The sequence below is a fragment of the Oncorhynchus mykiss genome, chromosome 3 (assembly GCF_057628025.1).
Source record: "Oncorhynchus mykiss isolate SJ-2025 chromosome 3, ASM5762802v1, whole genome shotgun sequence".
NCBI classification, from domain to species: domain Eukaryota; kingdom Metazoa; phylum Chordata; class Actinopteri; order Salmoniformes; family Salmonidae; genus Oncorhynchus; species Oncorhynchus mykiss.
This window is the reverse complement of record NC_143024.1, coordinates 40,573,604-40,596,563: the sequence shown is the minus strand read 5'-3', so window position 1 is coordinate 40,596,563 and position 22,960 is coordinate 40,573,604. Positions and strand designations below refer to the sequence as shown.

Genomic DNA, 22,960 nt, shown 5'->3' with positions numbered 1-22,960 from the left:
CTGCACCAGGTCTATTGGATTTACCCCCAGCACTGAAAGCCTGTGGTCAGGATCATTCTGGACTGAACCATTCCCCCCCCCCTCCCCCGAGGGGTCGGATGACATCACTTGAGTGCTGAGGTAATTGCTCAATAATCACAGGAAGATAGCCTTTATTACACAATCATGGACATCTAATGCTGTGTTTGTGTTCATACCCTTGAAAATGATCATAAACTACTTCAAATGCTCTATGGTAGATAGAAACACATACTAATGGGCATAGGTGGAAAAAGTACCCAATTGTCATTCTTGCATAAATGTAAAGAATCTTAATAGAAAATGACTCAAGTAAAAGTGAAAGTCACCCAGTAAAATACTACTTAGGTAAAAGTCTAAAAGTATTTGTATTTAAATATACGAAGGTATCGAAAGTAAATGTAACTGCAAAATATACTTAAGTAGTAAAAGTATAAATCATTTCAAATTGCTTATATTCAGCAAACCAGATAACACTGTTTTCTTGTTTTGTTTTATTGACAGATAGCCAGGGGCACGGTTCCACACTCAGGCATCTTTGCAAATGAAGTGTTTAGTGAGTCCGCCAGATCAGAGTCAGTAGGGATGACCAGGGATGTTCACTTGATAAGTGCTTTAATTTGACAACAGTCCTGTCCTGCTAAGCATTCAAAATGTAACGATTACTTTAGGGTGTCAGGGAAAATGTATGGAGTAAAAAGCACATTATTTTCTTTAGGAATAAAGTGAAGTAAAAAATATACGTTTTCAAAAATATAAATTTTAAAGTAAAGTACAGATTCCCCCCAAAAACTTTACATTATTTTTACTTAAGTACTTTACACCACTGCTAATGGGCAGCCATTTTCACACCATTTCCTTTGTTACTGGTAACACCACATTATAGGGCGACTAACCTTTATTAGGTTTGGGGCTAGGACTTGAGCCAGGCATGGGCAACGTCGGTGTAGCAGGTGACTTCGGGATGACGTCCAGTTTTGTGTGGGTCCCCGCTTTCTTTTCTTTGTCCTTTTTCGTGTAGGTTTCCATTATCTGGGTTGGGCCTGTTTTATAGGGGCTTGTCAACCCCTCAGTGTCTTCCTTTGTGGGGCTTGGGTCCTGAGCCGGGTGGGGAGCTGGTCGGAGAAAGAGAGAGGAAGAAGCCAGGTGAGAAAATGGCAGAGTGAGAAGCGTTAACACACCACAATATAGTGATGGAATTCAACCTTTCCTCATTCCAAAACAGCAGCTTGTCTGGAAGTGGGTCTGAGTGATGTTGTATTGATCTACTTTATAGTCTCTAGAAGGTAACAGGGGCAACAGGTGGAATCAAGGTTGATTAGGAAACCCCTTGTCCATGGAGGAACTTTATATAGCACAATGCTTATGATCATAAAATGCTTAGGATCCCATAACATGTTCACTGTACATACATACTGTATCAGCAAGTCATAGTATGAGATCAAAATGTGTTGTGGTCTCTGCTGAGCTACTCAACTAACTCTCAGCCTCAATAATGTAAAACAATAAACACACAAGAATGATAAAGCACATCATGACAATAACGATATGTTAATACAGGTAACGAGTGGAGGACAGAGGAGCCTCTTAAAGAAGAAGTTACAGGTCTGTGAGAGCCAGAAATATTGCTTGTTTGTAGGTGACCAAATACTTATTTTCCACCATAATTTGCAAATGAATTCATTAAAAATCCTACAATGTGATTTTCTGGATTTCTTTTCTCATTTTGTCTGTCATAGTTGAAGTGTACCTATGATGAAAATTACAGGCCTCTCTCATCTTTTTAAGTGGGAGAACTTGCACAATTGGTGGCTGACTAAATACTTTTTTGCCCCACTGTACATCTCACCCACTGGCAAACCTTAAGAGTCTAAATGACTCAAGATATGCTTAGTCCACTAAGCACTCTAATAGCTACAAGATCTCGGTTCGCTGGTCTGCTTCTCTAACTTTACCCCACGCTCCTCTCCCAGAACGTCCGGCTGATTCATCGACAGTCAGGGCTGAGTGAATTCTCTCCCTGGCAGAACAAACAAAGCAATTGCCTGTCTGCCTCTTGATGATTCTATCCGGGGAGGAGCGGATTGATTTAGAGAGGGGGGGGGGACGACAAAATACATGCAGGTTCCTCTCTTTATGACAAAAGTAATCCTTAATTTAGCCAAACAGAACATTTTAAAGGTGTAGTTTCATCCTAAAAAGTATTGTCTGTCTTTTTGAGTATACTGAACACGGATTAGGTGGCACAAAGTTTGTTATTGTGTGTGTACAGCTTAATTGGGCCTTGATTGTGTGTGCATTTCATCCTGTGACCACAATGGAATCACAGGTTGCACCTGCAAAAACCTTTAGGCATAGAAACAGTTGGACAGGGTGTTGGACAGCGTGTTGGTTGCGAGAGCTCTACGACTGGGTCAGTGCCTCAGTGGCAGTCTGACTCACACTTGGCAGCTTGAGCCTGAAGCTCCCTGCTCAAACATAACTTTGCCCAGGCTCTGGAGGCCTCACAAAGTCCTAGGGGGGAATATTTGGCTCCTTTGTCCACTCAGCACTGTCGCCCTACATTCCTTATGCAACACTCAGCATTGAGCTGAGTTTCTTCCACATAGTCTCTCAGGGTAAACACTGGGGCAACGTGCTTTAAATTATTCATTCAGGGCTAAAAACAATGACGGTGGAGGAGGTATGTCACAAAGGACCACAGAAAGGAGATGTACTCTCTTCTGTGCAACACAGTGGCAAGTATGATAATGCCACACAGCGCAGCAATGCTGGAAGAAGCAAATAGTGTATGACTTTGGGAAGTCATTTTGATGTACTTAGTATCGAACCTAGTTGCATGTAGCCTATACAGTATAGCTATATTGTTTTGAATTGTACTCTGATACTGAACAGTCGGCAGGTATAGAAATTGAATGACTAGAATGGTCATGCCCATCTAGCCATTCTATTTCTATGGGAACAAGTCTCCTCCATATTGACATTGTCGTTCTCAGTCACCTGCCATCTGTCGTACAGTCTACCTCAATCAATCAATCAAATGTTTTTATAAAGCCCTTCTTACATCAGCTGATGTCACAAAGTGCCGTACAGAAACCCCGCCTAAAACCCCAAACAGCAAGCAATGCAGGTGTAGACCTGCACGGTGGCTAGGAAAAACTCCCTAGAAAGGCCTAGGAGACACACACCTGGCACAGAGAGACAGACACAGCTGACCAGACCTCCTCCATCACATACACTATGTATTTTTGTGGGATGCTGGCAGGCACCTGGCTGAGCGAAACCTGTGTGAATTACACATGTTATGGTCTGCTGGAGGCAGTGATGAAAATAAGACTGGCATTCGGGCAATCTGCTGCTTACCTCCGCAAATAAGAGAGTCAACAGGGAGGACCAATGCATTATTACCAGAAAAAAAAGAAGTAGCCACTCCATGAAGCATAGCGTACAGTGGGGAGAACAAGTATTTGATACACTGCCCGATTTTGCAGGTTTTCCTACTTACAAAGCATGTAGAGGTCTGTAGTTTTATCATAGGTACACTTCAACTGTGAGAGATGGAGTCTAAAACAAAAATCCAGAAAATCACATTGTATGATTTTTAAGACCAACCAGCTGAGATGAGACAGATACACAGCGGTCTCCTTTTGAAAGCCTGCCACTGTTAAATAAGTACTGGGCCAGCGAGGTGGATGAGCTTAGTGATATACTCAGAGAGAAAGGAGCCATTGTATGGCACTGGGCCTGCTGCCAAACCCACTGCAATGACAGGGAGAAGAGTCAGAGGGTAAGATATATAGAGAGGGGGAAACAGAAAGAGGGCACAGAGCGAGGACAGAGATAGGGGTGGGGGGAGATGGAGAGGGGGAGAGAGCAAGAGAGAGAGGAGATATAAAAAGGGAGGTATATGGAGAAAGGGAGAGAGAAACAGAAAGAGGGACAGAGAGAGAGAGCATGCAGATGATGACAACTAGAATCCCTCATCATAAGGGGAGTTAGTAGGTGGCCAAATTAGATGCACACCACAAACCCATGTGAAACCAAACAAATAAGTGAAAATAAGTTCAACCAAAACAGAAAGCCTAGCCTACACAGAATAAAAACAGAACTGCATGTCCTGACAGAATAACACTGAGTGAAGGAATCACACAGCTTCCCCATTCGAGAGCAAAAGTAGATGGCAGAGCCCATATATAATTGCGGGTTTGAGACTATTTTGGCTAAAGCCAAATGGGTGAAGTCACTCTCAAGTCTCAACCACCCCAAATTACCACCACCGGGCTTCCTTTTCCTTCCTCCTCTCTCCTCCCTCTTATGCTCTGACAATGTGGGAGCTTGTGATGTCATCCACATGGGACAGTGAGAAATCTGGAACTATGTAATGATCAAGCTAACCCCTCTTTCCACCCTGGCTCCGTCACAGACTTCAGACAAAGACAGACCACATCTCAATGGATCAAACTGACTCACGAGGAGGATACAAAGTGTCCCGAAGAGACAATATCACAATGCCCCAAAACCAAACTCCTGATGTGCGCTTTTGAGTGGATGAGAAAGTGTTTTCAATGTGTTTTCAGTGTTTTTGCTTTGCATTTGATCTTTTGATATAAAAAGCAATCTCTGCCTCTCTCAGTGATCTAGTAGCCAGGTTAGAAAATTGCAGTCGTATTGAGCAAAGTTATTCAACTAACGTTGTGAACCCCAGCCAACACATCACACAACCGCAACATTGGTAGGTGAAAAAAATACACTCAACCCCCCCTCTTTCTTACTATTTTACCCTACTTCACATCTAGTCACACACATACGTGTTACATTCCCTGGGCTAGATATGGCAAGGTAGAATCCAAAGGTCACAGTCTTTGACAGACAGGAACTGTGTTGCTCTCATATACCCCTGAGGGAGCATATCATAGCAAACTCATTAACACCTGAGGACTATTGCCATCAACAACACAATGGGTAGCAGTGCTGAGTGCAACCGCTCTGATAATCGGTGTTGGTATATACAGTGTAGAGTCTATGATGCAAATGTGCAAGAAAGCCCGGTCTGCAGGCACAGTGTGTAGGCTGAATACAAATGAAACCTTAGCGTAAGCGAAAGCGTAAGAGTTGGAGGAAATGAGAGGTGTTGTTTTGTGTTGTGCTGCAGGCCAGGGGAGGTTTGGCTGATTAATATTCCATGGTGTTTTGGTGCAGTGGATAGAAACGAGGGACATTATGGACGTGATATTCTGGCTGCCTGCATCCCTGCGCTTCCCGACAACAGAGAAAGGATGGCTGATACAAAGACCAAGAGAATAGACACTCTGTTGGTCTCACTGAATAATATTCTATGTGGTATTGACATTTAGTCATCCGTGCCCAGAGTATGAGTGCTGATCTAGGATCAGTTTGGACTTTGATATCATCATGAATAAGATGACATGGACAAACAGGACCTGAGCCTAGATCAGCACTCCTACTCTAAGATGCTTTATGAATACAGGCCCTGAGCAACAAGCCTGGTAACCCCATGCCAGTTACCCTGACCGCAAACAGGATTGGGGCACAGCAACCAAACGTTAACACGCTACCTGCAATTTAACTCGCTGTGCTTTTCAAAATGCAAATCCGATATTTGCACAGATGTACTCAATGAATTCCGACATAACCATTACTTGATTTACTGTCGAGTAACCATTCAAATGCTTCCTTCTGGCGTCGCACAGCGACCCAAGTCATCTGAGCGTTAACACATCTAAAACAACTTCTAAAAAGGGAATGCAATAAGCATGTCATGAGGTAGACACTGCTGTCCAACCGGTGTGTTTTCAAGTGCGAATTGTCTTCGAAATAGCTGTTTCACAATCATTCCGCCACGTTACTACTCGCAGAATAAACTGGAACTTTGTTGAGTGAGCAATAGGCACGTTCTTTGTTTGGTCTCTCTACATTTTGAAGAGACCAAATACAGTACCTTGAAGCACTCCCTTTTCGCCATTACCTTCACAGTACTGTAATGTCTCCCCTGAATCGTTCTACCCTGGGAGAACCTACAGTCAAAACCCATGAGAGAGCATTTCTCCCTCTTTACAAGGCGGTCACCATTTACATGATTCATAATACATGTTGCATAAATCAATCCACAGCCACCTCTCTACTCAACAAGGAAAATCCCTATGGCATAGTATATCATTGAGTGAGACTATAAAAAGAGAGAACAAGGCAAGGCATTTACAGTGCAATTCAATGCTCGATAACAGCATTTTACGCGTGCACACACACAATTAATGTGTTTTTATGCTACTTGGAGTGTTCCTACCACTCTAACAGCCGCCTTGCACAGACCCTGGGAAGTGCAACTAGAATCAGTCTAAATAATGAACACTATGACACTGCAGATTTCCATGTTGAGGGGTCGCTACTTTCTATCAAACCTGGGTTCAAATACTATTTTAAATCTTACAAATACTTTGAGATTTTGCTTGAGCCTGCCTGGAGTTCACGATGGGCAGTTTTTGCACTTGTTTCGACTATTCTAAAATGGTCCCATTGTGCCAGTCAAGCTCAATCAAACACAGCTAATGTACTTGAAATGCTTTCGAATAGTATTCGAGCCCAGGCCTGCAATGGCTATATATAGACAAACAGTGAAAAGCAGAGGCGTGAGCAGGCCAGGCCAGGGCCTAGAAGGTTGGACAGACGAGCATCAGGAATCTGAGGCATGCTGGTCCTGTACACTGGGGTGTCCAGTTCACGCGTCTGTCTGTGTGTCTGCCCTGTACTCCATGACCTATCTCTCTAGGCCCTCTGTGTCCCCCGTGTCCAGCGTGTGTCAAACCAGTGTCTTATGTGTGTTTTTTCCCTGCAAGACACATAAGACAGGAAAGCTACTGTTACACTTACAACCCTTAGAAAAACAAACACAGCAAAAAAAATCACACAGGCACGCTTGTACATTACACACAAACAACCATACTCATTGAATTAAATCTTACGTCTCGTCTTATCTTAAATGACATGTTAAGAATCAACGGGCAGCAGAGCAGCTCTAATTTGTCTCACCGTGTCTTCCTGTCGGAGGCAGGGGAGAGGACTGAGGAGTGTTGTGGTTCCAAAATAAGCTATGTAGAGCTCTACGTTAAATAGCCTTTTCCAATCACCTCAATTATTTATGGGATACTGTCTAAGCCAAGCCTATATCGGCAAGGGACCACAAAAGCTCTCGAGGGAGAGACCAGTGCCCAAATGTGCATGCTCAGGGCAAGGTAATGCTAATATTATATCGCTGAATGTTCTTTTTTTTTTCTACATTTGCAAACATTTCTACAAACCTGTTTTTGCTTTGTCATTATGGGGTATTGTTTGTAGATTGATGATGGGAAAAAACTATTGAAAAAATGTTAGAATAAGGCTGTAACATAACAAAATGTGGGAAAAGTCAAGGGGTCTGAATGCACTGTAGTTAGGGATAAGCTAAGTTAGGGATAAGTCACTAGGCAACAGGATAGATAGTAAACAGCAGCAGCAGCTTATGTGATGAGTCAAAAGAGTACAAAAAGGGTCCGTGCAAATATATAAATAGTTAACCAATAGCTACCCAGACAAACTATTTAGCAGTCTTATGGCTTGTGGGTAGAGGCTGTTCTCAAGGTCCTGTTGGTTCCAGACTTGGTGCATCAGTACCACTTGCTGTGCAGTAGCAGAGAGAACAGTCTATTACTTGGGTAGATGGAGTCTTTGACAATTGTTTGGGCCTTTCTCTGACACCGCCTGGTATAGGGGTGATATATACTGGGCCGTACGCACTCTACCAATGTCCACTCTAAGCTGCGCACGTGCGCAGTAGCCTCGAGACTGTATCAGCCCACAGAGCGAAGCACGAGATTGAACTTCACTCAACTTTCTAGAGCAGTGGTCGCCAACCGGTCGATCGACAAGGCATTCCTAGTCGATAGCCAAATATTTCTGTAAAAAAACAAACGATAAAGCCTTGTGTTCCTATTTTGTTTTATCCATCTTGGGCGGTTAGCGGTAGGTGCACCCGATTCAGCTGCCCTGCGTGCTGGGTAGGCAAACTGTTGCTATTTTTAACCATTTCATGTGTCTGAAGGTACAAACTCTGCTGTCCTTGCGGGCCCGGGGAGCAAATCAAGTGCACTATGGGCCTAATGCTGGCCAATCGGATGGCTCAGATCACCGTGTTTGCAGTAACGTAGCAGGCATAACAGAAAGCTACAGCAAACTTGATACTGTGATATTTCAAAACGTTTAAAACCATGACTAGAGAGAAGACTGTCAACGAATACAGCAAAGAGTGAGTTCATGTTTAAGTTCTCAGCACTGTCAACACTTTGTATTCAACAATTTTATCAGCCATAACATGCTCATTCTTCCTACTTCCACTCAGAGCTACAACAAGCACTGCAGCAGTAATGAATGAGTAGGAACGTGTATCTATAGGCTTGCGTTGTTGTTATTATTAGTGGCTTGGGTCTTTTTTAATATTGAGTAATATTTAACTTTCTCTGTTCATAGGAGTAACAACAACAAAATAATGCGGTGCGACTCGAGTTCTGCCATCAGCTGGAAGACGGTGTGGTGTTTCTTTTTGGTCAGTGTCAGTGGAGGAAAGGGAAAGCGTAGTGTCACACCCTGACCATAGTGTACTTTGTATATTTCTATGTTGTGGTTAGTCAGGGTGTGATCTGAGTGGGCATTCTATGTTACATGTCTAGTTTGTCTAGTTCTATGTTCGGCCTGATATGGTTCTCAATCAGAGGCAGGTGTTCGTCATTGTCTCTGATTGGGAACCATATTTAGGTAGCCTGGGTTTCACTGTGTGTTTGTGGGTGATTGTTCCTGTCTATGTGTTTTCACCAGATAGGGCTGTTTAGGTTTTCGTTACGTTCATCACGTTCTTTATTTTGTAGTGTTTGTATTGATTCGTGTTTTACGTTTGTTCATTAAAACATGGATCGCAATCTACACGCTGCATTTTGGTCCGACTCTCCTTCTCACCAAGAAAACCGTTACAGAATCACCCACCACCAACGGACCAAGCAGCGTGTCAACAGGCAGCAACAGCAGCGAAAAGAGGAGATACATAGTAAGGATTTCTGGACATGGGAGGAAATCCTCGACGGGAGAGGACCCTGGGCTAAATCAGGGGAGTGTAGCCGCACCAAGGTGCAGCAGGGGAAGGAACAGAGGCAGCAGCAGCAGGAGCAGCTGCAGTGGGAGAGGCTGCACCACCTGGAGAAATGGACATGGGAGGAAGAACTGGACGGTAAAGGACCCTGGGCTCAGCCTGGAGAATATCGCCGCCCCAAGGAAGAACTGGAGGCAGCGAAAGCTGAGAGGCGCAGATATGAGGAGGCAGCACGACGTAGCGGATGGAAGCCTGAGAGGCAGCCCCAAAAATGTCTTGGGGGGGGGGCTAACAGGGAGTATGGCTACGCCAGGTAGGAGACCTGGGCAGACTCCCTGTGCTTACCGGGGGGCTAGAGAGACCGGACAGGCACCGTGTTATGCAGTGGTGCGCACGGTGTCTCCAGTGCGGGTGCATAGCCCGGTGCGGTATATTCCAGCTCCGCGTGTATGCCGGGCTAGATTGAGCGTCAAGCCTAATGCCATGAAGCCGGCTCTACGCAGCTGGTCCCCAGTGCGTCTCCTTGGGCCGGCTTACATGGCACCAGCCTTGCGCTCGGTGTCTCCGGTTCGCCTGCATAGCCCAGTGCGGGCTATTCCACCTCGCCGCACTGGCAGGGCGAACGTGAGCATTCAACCAGGTAAGGTTGGGCAGGCTCGGTGCTCAAGAGCTCCAGTGCGCCTGCACGGTCCGGTTTTTCCAGTACCACCTCCACACCCCAGCCCTCCGGTAGCAGCTCCCCGCACCAGGCTTCCTGTGCGTGTCCTCGGCCCAGTACCACCAGTGCCAGCACCACGCATCAGGCCTACAGTGCGCCTCGCCTGTCCAGCGCTGCCAGAGCCTTCCTCCTCTTTAGCGCTGTCGGAGTCTCCCGCCTGTTTAGCGCTGTCAAAGCTTTCCGCCTCTACAGCGCCGCCTGTTCGGAACTGCCAGTCTGCAAGGAGCTGCCAGTCTGCAAGGAGCTGCCAGTCTGCAAGGAGCTGCCAGTCTGCAAGGAGCTGCCAGTCTGCAAGGAGCTGCCAGTCTGCATAAAGCTGCCAGTCTGCAAGGAGCTGCCAGTCTGCAAGGAGCCGCCAGAGCTGCCAGTCTGCAGGATGCCGCCAAAGCTGGCAGTTTGCAAGGAGCCGCCAGAGCTGCCAGTCTGCAAGGAGCCGCCAGAGCTGCCAGTCAGCATGGAGCAGCCAGAGCCGCCAGTCAGCATGGAGCAGCCAGGGCCGCCAGTCAGCATGGAGCAGCCAGGGCCGCCAGTCAGCATGGAGCAGCCAGGGCCGCCAGTCAGCATGGAGCAGCCAGGGCCGCCAGTCAGCATGGAGCAGCCAGAGCAGCCAGTTAGCATGGAGCAGCCAGTCAGCATGGAGCAGCCAGAGCTGCCAGTCAGCATGGAGCAGCCAGAGCTGCCAGTCAGCATGGAGCAGCCAGAGCTGTCAGTCAGCATGGAGCAGCCAGTCAGCATGGAGCAGCCAGAGCTGCCAGTCAGCATGGGGCAGCCAGTCAGCATGGAGCAGCCAGAGCTGCCAGTCAGCATGGGGCAGCCAGTCAGCATGGAGCAGCCAGTCAGCATGGAGCAGCCAGAGCTGCCAGTCAGCATGGGGCAGCCAGTCAGCATGGAGCAGCCAGAGCTGCCAGTCAACCAGACTCTTCCAGATCTGCCAGTCGACCAGACTCTTCCAGATCTGCCAGTTGACCAGACTCTTCCAGATCTGCCAGTCGACCAGACTCTTCCAGATCTGCCAGTCGACCAGACTCTTCCAGATCTGCCAGTCGACCAGACTCTTCCAGATCTGCCAGTCGACCAGACTCTTCCAGATCTGCCAGTCGACCAGACTCTTCCAGATCTGCCAGTCGACCAGACTCTTCTAGATCTACCAGTCGACCAGACTCTTCTAGATCTGCCAGTCGACCAGACTCTTCCAGATTCTCCAGTCAGCCAGGATCTGCTAGATCCAACTACCTGCCTGGGCTTCCTCTCAGTGCTGAGCTTCCTCTCAGTGCTGAGCTTCCTCTCAGTGCTGAGCTTCCTCTCAGTGCTGAGCTACCCATCAGTCCCGAGCTACCTCTGTCCCGAGCTGTCCCTCTGTCCCGAGCGGTCATTAAGGAGGGTAACCTATTTAGGGACGCTAAGGAGGTGGACCAAAACGATTATGGAGTGGGGTCCACGTCCAGCGCCAGAGCCGCCACCGCGGACAGATGCCCACCCAGACCCTCCCCTATAGGTTCAGGTTTTGCGGCCGGAGTCCGCACCTTGGGGGGGGGGTACTGTCACACCCTGACCATAGTGTACTTTGTATATTTCTATGTTGTGGTTGGTCAGGGTGTGATCTGAGTGGGCATTCTATGTTACATGTCTAGTTTGTCTAGTTCTATGTTCGGCCTGATATGGTTCTCAATCAGAGGCAGGTGTTCGTCATTGTCTCTGATTGGGAACCATATTTAGGTAGCCTGGGTTTCACTGTGTGTTTGTGGGTGATTGTTCCTGTCTATGTGTTTTCACCAGATAGGGCTGTTTAGGTTTTCGTTACGTTCATCACGTTCTTTATTTTGTAGTGTTTGTATTGATTCGTGTTTTACGTTTGTTCATTAAAACATGGATCGCAATCTACACATTGCATTTTGGTCCGACTCTCCTTCTCACCAAGAAAACCGTTACACGTAGGGACGTTAACAGGCAAACCTTCAGTCTGCTGCTCTCTCCCTCCGCCGAGACTGACCATCAGATACAGGCACCATCAGCCCAGTAAAATAAAAACAAAAAGCTAATTATATAAATGTATGCTCACTCAGCTGTGCCTCACAAGTAATACAACAACGGATCTATTACCGGTGTGATCATATAGTCTACCTCAAATTTTGAAATATAATTTTTTTAAATGTCCCAAACAACAATGCATTGGAAGGGCAATTCAAGCTAATATGCGGTGATAATGTATTGGGCCTATAGCTTATTGCACAAACCTCATTGCTACAGTACTGTTTTAATGGGTTAATGTTGCATAGGCTTACGTTTTTTAAGTCATGTTGTAAAAAAATCTGAGCTATAGATCTCGGCTTGCATTTTCACTCACAAAAAGATGTTGCCCCAGAAAAGGTTGTTGACCACTGTTCTAGAGTTTTTCCTGTTAACACTATCAACGTTTCCCTTTACCTTGGCAATTGTGATTGAATGAACGCAATATTAGCCATTTTCAGTGCAACATACTGAAACACAAACTATTAAATATATTTTGTTGTAGGCAGAAAGCATCGGAGTAGGATTCTATTGCATTGACACGGACTACTCAGCCCGTACTCTACACAGACCTGTGCGGCATAAACAATCAGAGATGCAGTAGGCCTATATGCAAATAGACCATTGCCATATATGGATCTGTGCCATTTACAGTGCCTTGCAAAAGTATTTGGCCCCCTTGAACTTTGCGACCTTTTGCCACATTCAGGCTTCAAACATAAAGATATAAAACTGTATTTTTTTATGAAGAATCAACAACAAGTGGGACACAATCATGAAGTGGAACGACATTTATTGGATATTTCAAACTTTTTTAACAAATCAAAAACTGAAAAATTGGGCGTGCAAAATTATTCAGCCCCTTTACTTTCAGTGCAGCAAACTCTCTCCAGAAGTTCAGTGAGGATCTCTGAATGATCCAATGTTGACCTAAATGACTAATGATGATAAATACAATACACCTGTGTGTAATCAAGTCTCCGTATAAATGCACCTGCACTGTGATAGTCTCAGAGGTCCGTTAAAAGCGCAGAGAGCATCATGAAGAACAAGGAACACACCAGGCAGGTCCGAGATACTGTTGTGAAGAAGTTTAAAGCCGGATTTGGATACAAAAAGATTTCCCAAGCTTTAAACATCCCAAGGAGCACTGTGCAAGCGATAATATTGAAATGGAAGGAGTATCAGACCACTGCAAATCTACCAAGACCTGGCCGTCCCTCTAAACTTTCAGCTCATACAAGGAGAAGACTGATCAGAGATGCAGCCAAGAGGCCCATGATCACTCTGGATGAACTGCAGAGATCTACAGCTGAGGTGGGAGACTCTGTCCATAGGACAACAATCAGTCGTATATTGCACAAATCTGGCCTTTATGGAATTTCCTGACTTCTCCCCACATTCCCAGCATAAGGCGCTAGTAGATTCAGGCGCAGCTGGGAACTTTATTGACCGCTCCTTAGCACATAGATTAGGGATCCCTATTGTTCCTGTTGATGTTCCCTTCCCTGTACATGCCTTAGATAGTCGTCCTTTGGGTTGAGGCTAATTGGGGAGGTCACAGCGCCCATTGCTATGAGAACGCAGGGGGGTCATGAGGAGAGAATTAGTCTCTTCCTGATCGATTCTCCTGCGTTTCCTGTTGTATTGGGTCTTCCTTGGTTGGCCCTTCCTTGGTTGGCCTCTCATGATCCTATTATTTTGTGGCAACAGAGAGCTCTCAAGGAATGGCCCTGTTAGTGTTCAGGGAGGTGTGTTGGTGTTTCATTAGGTGCCACTACGGTGGAGAGTCCAAACCAGGTTTCCACCATGCACATTCCCCCCGAATATGCCGCTGTCTCAGCGCTCGGGTAGACCACTAAACCTCCCCCCGTGCATTCTTTTCGAAGAAGCTCAGCCCGGCGGAGCGAAACTATGATGTGGGGGACCGGGAGTTGTTAGCTGTTGTCATGGCTCTGAAAGCGTGGAGACATTGGCTTGAGGGGGCTAGACACCCTTTTCTCATTTGGACTGACCACCACAATCTGGAGTACATTCGAGCAGCGAGGAGACTGAACCCTCATCAAGCAAGGTGGGCCATGTTTTTTATACGTTTTGTTTTCACCCTTTCCTACAAACCAGGTTCCCAGAACGTGAAGGCAGACGCACTGTCCAGGCTGTATGATAGAGAGGAGCGGTCCACGGATCCCACTCCCATAATTCCAGCTTCTCGCCTGGTGGCACCGGTGGTATGGGAGGTGAATGCGGACATCGAGCGGGCGTCGCGTGCAGAGCCCACTCCCCCTGAGTGGCCAGCTGGGTGTCTGTACGTTCCGTTTGATGTCCGCGATCGTTTGATCTGTTGGGCTCACACGTCACCCTCCTCTGGTCATCCTGGCATCGGTCGGACGGTGTGCTGCCTTGCTGGGAAGTACTGGTGGCCCACTTTAGCTAAGGACGTGAGGGTGTATGTTTCCTCCTGTTCGGTATGCGCACAGTGCAAGGCACCTAGACACCTGCCCAGAGGGAAATTACAACCCCTTCCCGTTCCACAACAACCATGGTCACACCTATCGGTGGATTTCGTGACAGATCTTCCCCCGTCGCGGGGTAACTCCACGATTCTGGTCGTTGTGGATCGGTTTTCTAAGTCCTGCCGCCTTCTTCCTTTGCCCGGGCTCCCTACGGCTCTACAGACTGCGGAGGCCTTTTTCACCCACGTATTCCGGCACTACGGGGTGCCTGAGGATATAGTTTCTGATCGGGGTCCCCAATTCACGTCTAGAGTATGGAAGGCGTTTATGGAACGCCTGGAGGTCTCGGTCAGCCTTACCTCAGGTTTTCACCCCGAGAGGAACGGGCAGGTGGAAAGAGTCAACCAGGATGTGGGTAGGTTTCTGCGGTCCTATTGCCAGGACCGGCCGAGGGAGTGGGCGGTTTATATCCCCTGGGCGGAGATGGCCCAAAACTCCCTCCGCCACTCCTCTACCAACCTATCACCATTTCAATGTGTGCTGGGTTATCAGCCGGTCTTGGCACCATGGCATCAGAGCCAGATTGAGGCTCCTGCGGTGGATGAATGGTTTCGGCACTCAGAGGAGACATGGAACGCTGCCCATATATGGCTACAACGGGACGTCAGGAGGCAAAAGGCGAGTGCTGACCGCTACCGCAGTGAGGCGGATCGGGTCTGGCTCTCGACCCGAAATCTGCCCCTTCACCTGCCCTGCCGGAAGCTGGGTCCGCGCTTTGAGGGGCCATTTAAAGTCCTGAGGAGACTGAACGAGGTTTGTTATAGGTTACAACTTCCCCCTGATTATCACATTAACTCCTCGTTCCATGTGTCTCTCCTCAGGCCGGTGGTGGCTGGTCCACTCCAGCAGTCTGAGGTGCGGGAGGTTCCTCCGCGCCCTCTGGACATCGAGGGGGTCCCGGCGTATACCGTACGAGCCATCATTGACTCAAGGCGTCGGGAGAGGGGCATTCAGTACCTGGTGGAATGGGAGGGGTATGGCCCGGAGAGATGCTGGGTACCGGTGGATGACATCCTAGATCCCTCATTACTACAGGAGTTTCACCGTCTCCACCCGGATCGCCCTGCGTCCCATCCTCTAGTCGTCCCCGAGGCCGGTGTCGGCGCTGCTGGAGCCGCGCATCAAGGGGGGGGGATACTGTCACGGCTTCCGCCGAGGTCGGCCCTTCTCCTTATTTGGGTGGTGTTCTGCGGTCGACGTCACCGGCTTTCTAGTCACCACCGATCCATTTTTCTGTTTCGTTTTGTTTTGTCTGATTACACACACCTGTTTTACATTCCCTCATTACATTCCCTATTTAACCATCTGACATACATTTCTGTTCTGTCCCTATTTAACCATCTGACATACATTTCTGTGCTACGTGGTTTTTAGTGGCCGCATATTTCTCCAAGTGCATATTGTCACTTCTCCGCATGTTCCTGCTGCGTCACAGAGGTGAAATGGACTGCTGTACCTAATTATTCTATATCGACATTATCAAAAATGAATCTAAACTTTTTTATATCGTTATTGAGGGAAGTAATTACCTCGATAATTATTTATATTGATTTATCGCCCAGCCCTACTCAGCAGACCTGAAATTTGTTCAGTGCCTAAAATAATTAGAGGGAATATTGCTCTGTAGCGTCTTGCAGTCGGATGCCAACCAGTTGCCATACCAAGCGGTGATGCAGACAGTCAAGGTAATCTCAATGGTGCAGCTGTAGAACTGGATCTGAAGGCCCATGCCAAATCTTTTCAGCCTCCTGAGGGGGAAGTGGCATTGTCGTGCCTGTGTAGGTGTGTGTGGACCATGTTAAGTCCTTAGTGATGTGGACACCGAGGAACTAGAAGCTCTCAAACCGCTTCACCACAGCCCCGTCAATGTGGACAGAGGTGTGCTCAGCCCTCCGTTTCCTGTAGTCCACGATCAGCTCCTTTGTCTTGCTGACGTTGATGGAGAGGTTGTTGTCCTGGCACCAGACTGCCAGGTCACTGACATCCTCCCTATAGGCTGTCTCATTGTCATTGGTGATCAGGCCAACCACCGTCGTGTCATCCGCAAACTTAATGATGGTATTGGTGTGAGGTGTTCAGACCCAGGGTCCTTAGCTTAGTGATGAGCTTGAAGAGCACTACGGTGTTGAACGCTGAGCTATAGTCAATGAACAGTATTCTCACATAGGTGTTCCATTTGTCCAGGTGGGAGAGGGCAGTATGGAGTGCAATAGAGATTGCATCATCTGTGGATCTGTTGGGGCAACCTGCGAATTGGAGTAGGTCCATGGTGTCTGGGATGATGATGATGATGTGAGCCATGACCAGCCTTTCAAAACATTTCATGGCTGTGAGTGCTACGGGGTGATGGTCATTTAGACAGGTTACCATGGTGTTCTTGGATACAGGGACTATGGTGGTCTGCTTGAAACATGTAGGTTTTACAGACTGGGTCAGGGAGAGGTTGAAAATATCAGTGAAAACAATTTCCAGCTGGTCAGCGCATGCTCTAAGTACCTGTCCTGGTAATACGTCTGGCCCTGCTGCCTTGTGAATGTTAACCTGTTTAAAGGTCTACCTCACATCGGCTACAGAGAGTGAGATCACACAGTCATCCGGAACAGCTGGTGCACTCATGCATGGTTCAGTGTTGCTTGCCTCGAAGCGAGCATAGAAGGAATTTAGCTCATCTGGTAGGCTCGCTTCACTGGCCAGCTTGCGGCTGGGTTTCCCTTTGTAATCCATGATAGTTTGCAAGCCTGCCACATCCGACGAGCATTACAGCTGGCGTAGTAGGATTAGATCTTAGTCCTGTATTGACATTTTGACTGTTCGATGGCATGTCGGAGGTCGTAGCGGGATTTCTTATTAGTTCCCGGATTAGTGTCCCGCTCCTTGAAAGTGGCAGCTGTAGCATTTAGCTCAGTGCGGATGTCACCTGTAAATCATGGCTTCTGATTGGCTGATTGGGATTTGTACGTACGGTCACTGTTGGGATGACGTCGTCGATGCACTTATTAATGAAGCCGGTGACTGACATGATAAACTCCTCAATGTTCCCGGAACATATTCCAGTCTGTGCTAGTGAAACAGTCCTGTAGCTTAGCATCTGGTTCATCGGACCACTTCCGTATTGAGGGAGTCACAAGTACTTCCTGTTTGAGTTTTTGCTTGTAAGAAGGAATCAGATAGAGTTATGATCAGATTTGCCAAATGGAGGAGGGCAAGGGAGAGATTTGTATGCGTTTCTATGTGTGGAGTAAAGGTGATCTAGAGTTTTTTCACATCTAGTTGCACAGGTGACATGCTGGTAAAAATAAGATAAAACAGATTTCAGTTAACCTGCATTAAAATCACCGTCCCCTCTGGTATCAGAATACAGAGGTTTGGTCTGTTTAAAGAGGCTGAGGACATCAGGGCTTTGCTGCACTGCATCTTTTCCAGGTCCAGAGGTAAATTGTACATTCACTGCTCTGCCTCTTCTAAGTGGCTTTCCATATCATGGTCTGGCCGGGAAAACGGCTGCATATAGTAGCTGCTGATGCCACTGAGATTTCTTTTTTATTTTATTTTTTTTTTAATTTTACCTTTATTTAACCAGGCAAGTCAGTTAAGAACAAATTCTTATTTTCAATGACGGCCTGGGAACAGTGGGTTAACTGCCTGTTCAGGGGCAGAACGACAGATTTGTACCTTGTCAGCTCGGGGGTTTGAACTCACAACCTTCCGGTTACTAGTCCAACGCTCTAACCACTAGGCTACCCTGCCGCCCCAATTCCATCAATGTGAGTGAGTCATTCCAAATACTTGTCTCAAATCAAAGCACTTTACATAAAAATGACTGATGTGACATATTTGATTAAAAAATGACAGAAAAGGCCCCAAGGTCTGACAATCAAAAAAAAAAAAAAACATTTATGCATGCGTGCTTCTATTTTCAAAGCCCAAAATACATATGAAAGCTGTAAATGCCATCAAACAATAAACAGGTCATGATTGTGTCCTTGACAAGTTGATCCCTTTAGAATGTAAGGTATTTCATATCTCAACACTGTTCACTCGGGCCTTAAGTAACTGCCTAAATCAGCTGTGCCAATCTGGGTGCCTTGAGGCCCTGGCAGTTGTAAAAAAGTGGGGAATTCGGACTGTGTGTGTGTGTGTGTGTGTGTGTGTGTGTGTGTGTGTGTGTGTGTGTGTGTGTGTGTGTGTGTGTGTGTGTGTGTGTGTGTTCCACACCCTGTCTGTTGGCTACCTGTTCTTCAAACTCCGGCTCATGTGATTGTGAGATTGTGAGGCGGCGTCATCATGCAGTCATTGAGGAACAAAGAGCAATGATGTTGTCTCATCCACAACGCAAACATATGACTCAAACTCCAAAGTATGACAAAAATTTCTCCCAAAAACATTACTCAATTACAGATGAGAGGAGATTGTTTCTTTGGAAGCAAACCATCACATAAGGCAATGGGAATGTGAAACTAAGAAATGCCCTAGCCTGGTCCCAAATCAGTTTGTGCCGTCTTTAGTGCCTTGGCACGCCAAACAATGACCATAGGATTTATCAAGAAAACATATATCGGACCAGGCTTGGATTCCCGCTATCCACAGCAAAGAACATGGGTAAAACCCATGTAGATCCTGGTCCCAGGATATCAACCAATTAGATCAGATACAAACACAGCCGGTCACTCATCTGCACCCAAACATCAAATCCCGGGTATTATCATGGGCACTGGCATGGCCCAGGACATGATGGAAATATAGGACAGGGAGGGAATGAAATATTCATAGATCCAAGCATTGCTCTCTCAAGGACATCTCTCTTCCCGTCTCCTGCCAAACCAGGCAAAATAGGACCGAGCACAGCAAGACAACCACTGGTAATAAATCAGGGCTCGTGATATGTGGACTTGGAACTGACTCGCAAAATTGAAGCCCAAGCATAAAAATAGACTTCAAACCGAACTTGCCAGAAAAAGAGCACTGAGTAAACAGGGTGGGAACTCTCTCTTGGTTCTCTTGCAAAAATGGAAATGAGGCAAACAACAGGCTAGGAAACAGCATCGTGTCCCGAACCGTGAAATCAGAGAGTGGAAAGGGAAAAGGGCTGCACCGAAAAAGAGTAAAAAGGAACTCGGGAGGCCGCAAGAGAATAGGTCTGCATCTCATTTGAATGGGACCGGGAACTAATGAATTACCTCACCGTCACCCCCCTCACTCCTCTCTCGGCCCCCACACTCTCACCCCGGATGGGGTGATGTAAGGGGCTATGAAGGGGCCCCAGACAAATTGGAAGAGCAGTGTAAACAACAACAACAAATTCTGTGCCAGAAGGCTCTCACTGTGTGTGTGTGTAATAAAAGTTCCAACTATCGGGCTTGCCAGCCTGCGAAATGAGTGTATTTGTACTTTGTTTTCAAGTTCCTAGAGTTCAAGCGACGTGTTTTCAAGTTCCTAGAGTTCAAGCGACGATGGGTGTGAGAGAGAAATAGATAACAGATAAATCGCTAACTCAACTTTCATTCTGCATTAGCACAATCAACACAACATTGCAGGTTACTTTTTAATAACTCCACAAAATAGAATTGCTTGCTTGTGCCTGGCATTTTGCTAACTGCTTTCCTCCCAAGCTCTGTCATCCTTTTCAAATACATTGTGGTGATGAAATGCCCAGCAGACGCACACACACACACACACACAAACAAACACACACACACACCAGTATTTGATTGGTTGAGATACCCAGCAGTAATAGGGAGTGATAGGACCTTCACACTCAAGCCGCCCTCAACTGGATAACTGGTCCATGCAGCTTGGCTGCCATCCATTCATAACTGAGCAGTCTATCCAGCAGTCAGCCATGGCAACCTGCTCCAACACCCCCTTGGGGGTTGGGAGCAGCAGCCCAGATTAATCCTCCACTGGTCTATGAGAGGTGGCCTCATGGCACCAAATACACCCCTGTCACAACGCGTTTACACAGAAACGGGACGGGGCATTAGCTAGGAGGAGTAACTGTTGAGTAGCTGTAAATGGTGCGGACTTAAGTTTCGATGTGTACAAACCCTCTACAAACAAACTCAACTGATTGCGCCAAAGTCCCCTTAATTGAACAGTCAATATTTAATAGAGCGTTTGAAGACGGACCTCAAGATGTACCTGACTAGCAGGGATCTCATTGACAACGCTGTTCTAGGAAGTGAGTATTGACTGGCTGGGTAACATACAAAATGGACATATCAAAAATAATACGAAAAATACATGAAAAAGGGAAAGAAAAAACAGTAACAAAGAGTAATGCAATAGTGAAATTAACGCAGCATCACATTCCAAGCCCTAAACAGCCCTATCAGAGACATAAACTGGTAGATAGAGGGGGTTTACATCAGATAATCAGATACAGTCTAAACAGCCATGCTTACAATAGAGACTTCAATCGCATGACCTTGTTGTTGGCCAGATGGCCATTACAAAACCCGGCTGTGCCTGGATGGCTGGTTCGTCACGACAAAACCGCATTGAACATCTCTGCTTTCTGCTATTCCTCTTCTCTCTGTACATCCCCAACAAGTGACACAGCCAAAATTCCTATCCTCTCCCAGAGGGTCAGCAGTGGTTTGGAGCCAGCAGACGGCGAGACGAACAAAAGAGCTGGTTCAAACTGTTTCTCTGTGGAAAAGCGGACGACAACGCTAAATTCCACACGCTTGCACATGCTGTGTCTAGATTGTACACGGATGAAAACCAGGCGCCATATTGGTGTCATTTCGTGTTATTGTGACTTTGTTGACAGATGCTGGAGATGTCTGGGACTATGGGTGTTCCCGCGTGAGGTTGTTTCGTTCAAACATAAGTCCTTTTCAGGGCCATTACTTCAGGCAAACGACATCAGGTTCCAGCAGTAATCATATGAACAGTCTCAACACCAAACATACAATAAAGGAGAGTCCAAAAGTCCTTGTTCGTTACTGTATGGTGTTAGGGTTTTTAAGGTCCCTCCCAACTGTTCAGAGATTCTCTGCATAATGGCAAGAGCTGTAATTATAGCTTCCACAAGAACACAACAGACCATAAGAGTAATGTGTAATTAATGAAGGTCTAGACTCTTAGAAAAAAAGGTTCCAAAAGGGTTATTTGGATGTCCCCATAGGAGAACCCTTTTTGGTTCCAGGTAGAAACCATTTTATGTTCCATGAAGAACCCTCTGTGGAAAGGGTTTTACATGGAACTCAAAGGGGTTCTACCTGGAGCCAAACGGATTCTACTTGGAACCAAAAAGGGTTCTTCAAAATGTCCTGCAAAAAATATAAGGTTTAGTGCCAAAAGGAGCCCTTGTTCAATATTCTCCAATGGGAGAAATGTTTTTCCTGTAGTCCCGCCCATTAAGTGATGTCAATACATATCACCCAACATACCAGTTACAGCCCATCAGAGCTGCTAACAGGGGAAAGGGTCTGTCTGTCCGCCTATCGGCTCTTTCACAACAGATGAGATCATTACACTGCCTGACACACCAGAGCGTTCTTTGCGCTCAACTCAGCTGTGAGTTAAAAAACACCATGGACTCAGTTATGGCTATCATAAACGTTACGCAATCAACATCTAGCCCGCAACATCGCTTGTTGCGTAAGTCTGCTGAGCATCATGATCTACTTTTACGTAATGACGTTCGGTGGCTAAGCAAGTGTAATAACGCTGTCAAGAGAGCAGCCCGTGTGAGCTCAGGGAGGAGAGAGTTGCTTTTGCTTGCTCTAGCGAAAACGCTTGATTTGAGCCCACGCCGCAGAATATAATAGAACAGAATATGATGCTGGTCAAGTGAGATATGCCATTCATAAAATGCTTCCTATGTGTAAACAAAAACAAAAGATGAAGTAATGTCTGTAAAAAGGACAGGAAAGTAGAAAAGATTTAATGTGATGCAGGTCAACTGTGTTATAAGTACAAATGTGTTCCATTATTTAAACAATTTGATGCACTGAATAAGGCTAATCTTAAAGCTATTCAAATTAACTTTTAGCAACATTTAACTTGAATAAAAGTGCTTTATAATATTATAATTGTGCTAGTGAATTGTTTTTTTATACCGGTCTTAGGAAGAGTAATCTCATGTAGAAAATGTCTGGCCCCCTTGTAAAAAAAACGTTTTCAAATCTGGCCCTGTAAGAACATGTTTGAATAGCCCTGGTGTACAGCCTCCATCATCCACAACATGGGAGGCTAGTGAAACTTGTGACTATTTTAGGACAGTTGGCAACTATCTTCCATGGAGCCAAGGTTCGGGACTATGAACCTGTGGATCAATAATACAACAGGACACTTGGTGGACAGTCAGAGATTGAGTTCAAAGTGCTTTATAAACCAATAAACGACTACCACAACATTTGGTTCAAGATATTTCTGACAAGATGGCCACCACCACCAAATTATCTTTCTGATCGGTGCAGGGGGGAGAACACATTGAGGTGGCCTATAAGAACAGTACCAATTAATTCCTTTAGCTGAACAGGGCCTGGGTCTAATATTAGCTGATGGGTCTGGTGACTGGGACTTTAAGACGACCAAGAGAGCACAGAGCAGCCTGTCTGGGCT

At 46.4% G+C, this 22,960-nt stretch overlaps 1 protein-coding gene across 1 annotated transcript in view; it reads right to left on the bottom strand.

The window, feature by feature from the left end:
• The window catches only part of map7d1a (MAP7 domain containing 1a), a 79,789-nt gene that overhangs the window by 30,898 nt on the left and 25,931 nt on the right, over window positions 1-22,960 (bottom strand). The window contains exon 2 of the mRNA XM_036973763.2: window positions 915-1,133. Coding sequence (XP_036829658.1) covers window positions 915-1,047 — 133 coding nt within the window. The 5' untranslated portion in view covers window positions 1,048-1,133. The remainder of the gene's footprint in view (window positions 1-914; window positions 1,134-22,960) is intronic.